Genomic DNA, 8471 nt, shown 5'->3' with positions numbered 1-8471 from the left:
AACCATTCTGTGATCAACAGGTGCACCCCGCTCCTGTCTTTGACCAGCATGTGGATGGGACAGAATGGTTGGTTTATGTCCTGGGAAAGCAACTGCCTGTGTTAGGAGGATGCTAAGATGGTGACTAGATGGCTACTAGTGATTGTAATGTTGGTGATTTTTGTGAGGAGCAGCTTTAATCTCCTGGCTACCTGCTGATGGTGGTGGTAGGATCACTAGGGCTGGGTTTGGGTTCATGGTATGAACCTGTACAGCTGTATCCTGCAGCTGATGCTCTGTCCTATAGAAACCTTTTTTTGTTTCACACCATTTTTTTTTGTGCCTGGACCTCACACAGGAGGCAGTGGGATGGAGTTGATTGCCATCCAGCACTTCACAAGAGGTGGCAGGAGCTGTGTTATCCTTCTGCCCAGGGGCTGACTGGATTCACAGCTCCAGGCAGAGTTTGTGGAGAGGCTCAGGTGTGTTCCCCAGCTCACCTGCTGCCCTCTTCACCAGGCTCGTGGTTGGTGGTGGAGGACATAGTAAAGAGCAGGAGCAATTCCAGTGTTGCAGCTGCCTTGCATGGTCCCCTTTCCCCCTACAGATAGAAGAGCTGCTGAAGGAGGTGATATTGAAGGAGACAAAGAAGAAGAAGATTGATGCCTTCCTCCATGAAATTAACAGTCTACTGAGCGCCATCCCTGAGACCCCAGAGGCTGAAGTACGTTCCAGAGGGATGAAGGAGGCAGCAGGACCCTGTATGGAGCAGGCTCTGCTGTTGCTGTACAGGCAGAGGTCCCCATGGAGTGTCTCCCTTAGGGACTATAAAGATACTCCTTACTTATGTTGGAGGGGAGAGAAGGCTGCTCCATCTTTAAGCCCTGGGTATAGGTGCCTGCAGTTGTGTGGGGAGAGGGGCTCTGGTCTCTGCACATCTGCTGTTGGTGATGTTGAGAGCGTTCTGTGTGTCCCGTCTGTTCCCAGCTCACAGACCAGACCTGGCTCCCCAAGGGCGTGAAGGTCCCGTTCCTGCAGGTGCCGTTCAACGTGAAGGGGAAGTTCCGCTTCGTGCCCCCGGCCGAGGTGAAGGTGGTGGGCAGCTACCTGCTGGGCACCTGCATTAAGCCAGAGATCAACGTGGACGTGGCGGTGACCATGCCACAGGTGAGTCTGGCTGTGCCTGCTCCTGAGTGGGCTGGGGCCCAGCTGAGCCCCGTCTGAGCCCCAGCTGAACCCCATCCCATCTTGTCCCCTGTGGCCACTGCCCTGTTCTCTCCATTCGTGAGTGAGGTTACAGCATCTGGAAGTGCACTGTGGTGACTCCCATGAGGAGCTGGGGAGTGCAGTCTCACTGCTCACTCACTCTGAGCTTGCAGCTGTTTTGATTTTAGTTCCTTGTGAGGATCTTCCTTCTCTCTGTCTGGGCTGAACCTCTTCCACATTTCTGGGGTGTCAAATGCTGTCCAGCTTTGTACCCTATTGCACTTCTGCCCCAGCTCCCAAGACTGTGTTACAGGGAGGGTGATATTTGCAGGCTGTTACCCCTTTAGAGCTCCCTCCCCTTGTTGCCCAGACGTGCTCTAATGGGGTTTGAGACGAAGTGATGCCATGTTTAGCTCTGTGGCTCTGCTCTGTCTCCTGTGATCCTGGAGCCTGGCAAGGCAGCAGCAAGGTGGTGCTCCTGACTGACTTGGAGCTCCTTGAGGCTGTAGCCACTTGTCTGAGACAGGGCTGCCTGTGGGACAGTGTGGAACAGTGGGTGGTGGAGTGCCTCGGGCTGAACCAGGCTCTGCAGGCAAGTGAGGTGGAACTGTCCTGTCCCTCTCTTCCCAGGAAATATTCCAGGACAAAGATAACCTGAACCAGCGCTACCACCGGAAGAGAGCTCTGTACTTGGCCCACATTGCCCAGCACTTTTCCAAGGAGAAGCTCTTTGGCAGTGTGAAGTTTGCCTACATGAACAGTAACCATCTCAAGCCCATCGTGCTCCTGAGGCCACAAGGTAACACTTGAGCCTTGTTCTGGTGGGTGCTGTGGGTGGGTACTGGCATTAGCTGGAGGGTGGTGGTGGTCTCACAACAGACCCTTTGGAGAGGGGTCAGTTTGGGGTTGTCATCGCAACTGGTGATAAATTTGAGAGCTTTGATGCTCCCATTTCTTTTCTTCCTTCACACATCCTAGTCCTCAGTGTCTCCTGAGGTTCCTGACCTGACTCTGCAGCTTTGCTGGGCTCCCCAGCCTTGGCCTTACTGGCTGGCCCACCCTGTGGGTACTTCAGGGAGTAAAGCAGACCCTACAAAATGTGTTTGTGCCTAGCACTGTCCTGTCCTTCCTTGTTCTCTTCAGCCCTGCTCCCCACCATCCTCTTGCCTTCTCGAGGCAGCTGTGAGCAGTCTGGCTCTTCTCTGAGATGACATGGATTGCCCAGACTGCCAGGTGCTGCTTGTTTCTGCAGCCCCAAGGTGACAGCGAGTTTGGATCTGGGACAGGCAGTAGCATGGCAAGGCCAGGGCAGGCAGGAGGGTGTTGGGGTGCGGGAACGCAGTGGTGGACTCTGCACACAATCAATATGATCAAGCAAGAAGCCATTTATTTGTTCTAATACAGTTATATTCATACCCCAGATTGATGAAATCACCCACATCTGTTAATATGTTACTGGCTGTTCACTCGCAGCATGAGCAGTTCACACGCCCTTTCCTGTATAGCGATTGGCTGATGGACTTTGCGTGCATCCTTTATCCTTTGCTTGCCAGGGTACATCTTTGGATACATTTCAAGGCTCCCTCCTCATATCTTGTCTACTCAGCTGCTGACATCCTGGTTTCAATTGTTACTTTTTCATGTCTCCAAACATGTACCCCTTCAGTTCCCACAATCCTCTCAGGGTATGCTGAGACATGTTCCCACAATCCCCACACTGGGGAAGCAGGTGGGTAGCTGGCTGGCCAGCAGGGATGGGAGAAGATGGTAATGAACAACGTGACTTCAGGTTTATTGCTGTTTCTGGGATGTGGTCACTCTCTGCTCTGAGTTCATGTCCACTGTTGCTGAGCTTTGCTCGGAAGGAGCTTTTTCCTTTCCCCCAGCTGGGAATATGCTCCCTGTTTTCTCAAGTTAGGCTCTGGGTCTCTGACATGTGTTCCTCCTGCATACCTATCCCCTGGTGCTTACAGGCAAGGATGAGAAGATGGTCACTGTCCGACTCCATGCCTGTCCTGCCTCGGGTCTCTTCAAACCCAGCCGCTTCTATCCCAGCAAGAACAACGTCCGGACAGCCTGGTTCATGGAGCAGAGCACCCCCAAAGAAGGTAGGGCCTGGGGCTGGGGGAACACGAGTCTGCTTGGTTCAGCCAAAAACTGCACCCAGCGTGGGGAGATGTTTGCTGCAGCCCCTTTCTGTGAACAGGAAGTTTGTGATTGAGTCCAACGTGCTGCTGTTGGTGTTGTCTTCCCACACAGGAGCCACTGAGCCCCCGACTCCACACTACAACAACTCCATCCTCTGTGACACGGTGTTGCTGTCCCACCTGCACTTCTTGTCTAGTGCAGCCGCTGACTTCCCGGGCATGAAGGATGGTCTAGCCCTTCTCAAAGTTTGGCTGAACCAGCGGCAGCTCAGCAAGGTCTGTCTTGTGCCAGGAGACAGGGCAGGCTCTGCTCGCCTGGCTAACCTGCCTTTGGCTTGCTCTCCCTTCCTGTCAGTGGAAAGGTGGTGGTTTAGTCCTGGTGGTTGGTGTCGTGGTCTTGTGGCTCTGATTTGAGCTGTGTTAGGTTTCAAGGAGCTCCATCCTGCCCCATGGGTTGCATTGAGTCTGTGTGTACTGGATAATTGTGCTTTTCTGAGATCCCTGGAATAATATAGTGTTTTTTTGTCTTGGGTTTTTTTTTTGAGGGGGGAGGAATTAATCCCATTTGCCCAAGAACTTTGAGGTGTTGCCTTCCTGCACGGGAATCCATATGTCATTTTACAGGATTTTGCCTCAATGTCTTCCTTGTGGGGCTGGGGCTTGGGGGCTGCCCAACTGTGATGACAGAGGCCAGAAGCAGTGATCTGGGGTGGGCTTTGGGGCTCATGGTGCCTTGTTGAGCTCTTGTTGACTCAGCCTTCTGTTTTCTCAGGGCTTAGGGTGCTTCAGTGGCTTCTTGGTTTCCATGCTTGTTGCCTACTTGCTGATGAAACGTAAGATCGTCAAGATGATGAGTGGGTACCAGGTGCTGAGGAGCACTCTGCAGTTCCTGGGTGAGTTTCCAGGGAAAGGCTGGTGTCAGCAGTCTCAGTATGAAGCCTGAACATGGTGGGGAGAAGGGAGAATTGTGGTTTTCTCCCTTTGATGCGGAGACCCTTCAGGTGAGTTAGACAGATGGGGATGGGGCAGCAGAGCAGGGCTGGATGGAGCAGCTTGCAAAGGGACGGGTAGTGGTGGGGACCAGCATCACGTTGTAGCACTGTTTATGTTGTGAGACCACAGTGCTATTGGGATGTAGCTGTAAAACCCTCACCAGCAAGGGAGATGTGGATGGTGGCATGATTTGTTCCTTCCTGTCTGCCCACAGCTACCACTGACCTGAGTGTGATGGGGATCAGCCTAGCGAAGGATGTGGATGCCTCCCTGGTAAGCAGCTCTCCAGCGGGCGCTCATCCCTGGGGCTATGCTGCCAGCGCTGCTTGGGCAGGGATGTCCCTGTTACAGAGACCTTGGATGGCAGTGAGTGGTGGTGCCCAGGTGTCTGTGCTGTGCCATGGCAGTAAGGACTGTGTTTGCTCTTCCAGCCTGTCCTGGATGACTTCCACCAGGCGTTTGAAGTGGTCTTTGTGGATCCCTCTGGGCTGGTGAACCTCTGTGCTGATATGACTGCCAGCAAATATCACCAGGTACTGGGCAGGTTGGGATGGCATCCTGAGATGGTGTCATAGGAGCAAGCTGAGGCAGGCAGAGGGTGGCTAGAGGTCTTGTAGGAGGATGTTGGACATGGGAAGGGGGTTCAGTGTTGCTTTCGAAGCTTCTAACATCCATCTCCAGCTCTGAAACTTAGAAGTGAATTTTAAGACTTGGGTGTAGTAGTGCTTTACTTGTCCTGCTTGAATGATAGGGGAAGGTTATTTTCTTCTTTTGGGCACCTTTGGGTGAAGCCAAGCAGCTGTTTAGCAGAAATAAGTGTTTCGGAGCAGAAAAATAACACCTTGATGGCAGGGATATCAAGGAGGAACTGTCTGGCCAGCAGCCACAGCTCTTGATGACTTGGCTTTGTGCTGAGGACAGAGCCTGTGTGGGATCAGGGTCTCCTGGTGACCATAGAGCTGGGGTGGCTGTGGTTGTTGGGGGACCATTGGTGATCACTGCTGGAGGGATATACTTTCCTTCTCCCCTCCCATTCATGCCTTGCTCTGTCTCGTCTCCTTGCTCAGGTCCAGTTCGAAGCCAAGCGCTCCATGGAAATTTTGGATGATCGGATGGTGGATGGCTTTCAGATGCTGCTCATGACTGCGAAGCCCATGCTCAGAACGTTTGACCATGTCTTCCAGTGAGTCTTGCTGTGCTGGTGGTGTAACGCTGAGGAGCCTGTCCAGAGAGGAGTGGGCTGCTTCTGGATTTGGACTGGGGTGGATTTGGACCTGCCTGGTGGGAGGTGGCCCTGCTAGCTAGTGAGATAGACACTGGTGCCTTTTTCATTTGGCCATTCTGTTTTTACTGTTTAGATAGCCTCCCAGGAGGAGGGCAGTGCTTTTGACCTTTGGGAATGATGATTGTCCCAGGGACCAGCATCTCCTGTGGTGCATTGTGAAATGCCAAAGTACAGTGTTTCTTCTTGTAGCCCTCGTTCTGGGCCAGGACCCTCAGGTCCTGCTTTATCCATCCTCTGGCCTACCTCTCTCTCAGAAATGATTTGGTAGCGGAGGTGGGTGACCAGCTTCTCTCCTTCTCCTGTAGCCTGAAGCATGTCTCCAAGCTGCAGGGTGCCTGCAAGAAGATGCAGCTGCTGAATGAGCTGATGGATCGGGGTGGCAACTACGTGGCCGCGGCCCTTCCCTTCCTTGTCTCACTGTTGGCCCGTGGGCTGGCTGCGAGAGCGCTGCTCGTAACTCACTCCTTGCCCCAGATCGCTGAGGTAATGCAGCTTGGCAGTAGCACTGTATCCTTCGCAGCACATGGGGTCTTGTGTGACTCTCGTGGCACTGTTGGGCATGGGGAGGGGATCTTTGCTTACTGGGGGAGGAGACAGACCTGTTTGTGGGGAATACAGGACTTGAGGCCCTGCACTGGGTTGTGGGGTGCAGCTGAGAGGCTTGGTGTGGGCATAATTCCTGGCCCACCAATGCAGCAGGGTGAAGACTGGTTTCCAGGGAGACCTATTAAACGAGGCTTTCCCTGTCCATGCTTCTCCAGGCACCCAAGAGCATGTAGCAGGTGGTTCATCTAGCTGCCCGATATCCTGGCAGCTGCTGCTCCAGCAACCTCATTCATAGAATCATAGACTGGTTTGGGTTGGAAGGGACCTTAAAGATCATCCAGTTCCAGCCCCCCTGCCATGAGCAGGGACACCTTCCACTAGACCAGGTTGCTCAGAGCCTCATCCAACCTGGCCTTGAACACTTCCAGGGAAGAGCATCCACAGCTTCTCTGGGCAACCTGTTCCAGTGTCTGACCACCCTCACAGTGAAGAATTTCTTCCTAATATCTCATCTAAACTTGCCCTCTTCCAGTTTAAAGCCATTTCCCCTTGTTCTGTCATTAACTGCCCTTATGAAAAGTCCCTCCCCAGCTTTCTTGTAGCCCCTTCAGGTACTGGAAGGCTGCTATAAGGTCTCCCTGGAGTCTTCTCTTTTCCAGGCTGAACAGCCCCAACTCTCTCAGCCTGTCCCCATAGGAGAGGTGCTCCAGCCCTGGGATCATCCTCGTGGCCTCCTCTGGACTCGTTCTAACTGGTCATTGCTTCTTGTGCTTCATGTTCCCTATTTTCCCACAGTGGCCAATCGATGCTGAGCCCCCGAAACACAAGGATGTTGGGCCCCTGACGTTTGGGCTCCTCTTTCTCCCTGAGTTTGCTGCCAGCCTGCTGGAGAAGGGACCACAGGCTGATCATCCTGAGGTGAGGGGAGCCCTGCCTGTGCTGAGTGGGGTGGAGCAGAGCTGGTGTTGTGCTGTGGTTGCAGATGGCTGCAGGGCTGGCTGGTGGTTGTGGGAATGGTTTGACCAGCCCTAGTGGTGACCTGTGTCCCTGGCCTGGCTTGGCCAATTTCTCCCCACAGGCCCTGGACTTCCGGACCTTCTGGGGGGAGAAATCGGAGCTGCGGCGGTTCCAGGATGGCAGCATCTGTGAGGCGGTGGTGTGGGAGGCTGACACCATCTGCCAGAAACGCCTCATTCCTGAGCAGATCGTCAGGCATCTGCTGAAGCTGTAAGTCATACCGAGCAGCAGCTGAGGCTGGGAGACCTGCAGTTGTGTGAGATCACTGCCACTCTCCTGACTTGTGTCATGTCCCTGATAACCACATTGTCAGCTTTGCGCTTCTAGGGGTGTTGTGGGTCATTTTGGCTTTGTGAAATCTGGAAGTCATTTCAGTTGTGGTCCTGATGCTGTGAGCTGCTTCCCAAGAGAAGGTGGGGAGGGCAAGCACATGGAGCTGTAGCTTCTGCTGGTGGCAATGCTAAGGGCAAGGAGGCAGCGTGGTCCTCCCCTGACATGCATATGGGATGGTGGGACACTCGCTGTTGGCAGAGCTGGAAGAGAAGCTCTCTGGACCTGGCAGAGTGTCTCATGAAATCCTCTGAGACCCTGTAGGGGTTCACAAGATGGGGTCTCCCTACAGCATTGGAAAGCCTCCCTGTAGCAGTTTATACCTTCTGCCAAAAACAAAACCCTTTTGCACAGAACTAAGGGGTTGCCTGGGCCTCTTTATCCTGACTTGAGGAGGTGTCTTCTGAGGAAAGGCTGCATGTTGGCAGCTTCAGCTTTGAATCCTGTGAAGCAGAACAAGTTGTTTTTCCCTTTGGGGAGGATAACTTGGGCACAGAGATTGGTCTCCTCACTACGACCTTCCTGTATGGAGGAATTCCTTGATCTTGGACTGACCCTTGCCTGTGGGCACAGCGTGCAGCATCAGGATAGATGGATTGGTGTGTCATAGCTCTGATGCTCTGTTGTCTTCTTCCACATAGCCACATGGACATTCCCGAATCCTCCATCTGCTACACTGGAGCCCTGCTGGAGTCTGTGATCAGGACTGGGCAAGAGGTACAGTTGTTCCCTCAGTGGGGTTGTGAGTTTCTCAGGGAAGGGCGGTATGGGAAAGGCTAAAGAGAGGTCACAGAATCACAGGGTTTGGAAGAGACTTCTGGAGATCATCTAGCCCATGCCCTTGCCAAAGCAGGTACATCCAGGTGGGTTTTGAACATCTCCAGAGAAGGAGACTCCACAGCCTCTCTGGGCAGCCTGTCCCAGGGCTCTGGCACCCTCACAGTAAATAAGTTTTTCCTCATCTTCAG

General features: G+C 53.4%; 1 protein-coding gene across 1 annotated transcript in view; it reads left to right on the top strand.

Annotated features, from left to right (window-relative positions):
• Positions 1-586: 586 nt before the first annotated feature.
• The window catches only part of NOL6 (nucleolar protein 6), a gene marked incomplete at its 5' end in the record, with an annotated part of 28912 nt that continues 21027 nt past the window's right edge, over positions 587-8471 (top strand). The window contains 13 exons of the mRNA XM_010164506.1: positions 587-703; positions 967-1146; positions 1816-1984; positions 3159-3293; positions 3445-3608; positions 4105-4225; positions 4540-4598; positions 4757-4858; positions 5393-5508; positions 5916-6093; positions 6952-7074; positions 7235-7383; positions 8145-8220. Coding sequence (XP_010162808.1) covers positions 587-703; positions 967-1146; positions 1816-1984; positions 3159-3293; positions 3445-3608; positions 4105-4225; positions 4540-4598; positions 4757-4858; positions 5393-5508; positions 5916-6093; positions 6952-7074; positions 7235-7383; positions 8145-8220 — 1689 coding nt within the window. The remainder of the gene's footprint in view (positions 704-966; positions 1147-1815; positions 1985-3158; positions 3294-3444; positions 3609-4104; positions 4226-4539; positions 4599-4756; positions 4859-5392; positions 5509-5915; positions 6094-6951; positions 7075-7234; positions 7384-8144; positions 8221-8471) is intronic.

This window comes from Antrostomus carolinensis, unplaced genomic scaffold (genome assembly GCF_000700745.2).
Source record: "Antrostomus carolinensis isolate BGI_N321 unplaced genomic scaffold, ASM70074v2 scaffold13623, whole genome shotgun sequence".
Taxonomy (NCBI): domain Eukaryota; kingdom Metazoa; phylum Chordata; class Aves; order Caprimulgiformes; family Caprimulgidae; genus Antrostomus; species Antrostomus carolinensis.
This window is presented reverse-complemented; position numbering and strand designations above follow the sequence as displayed.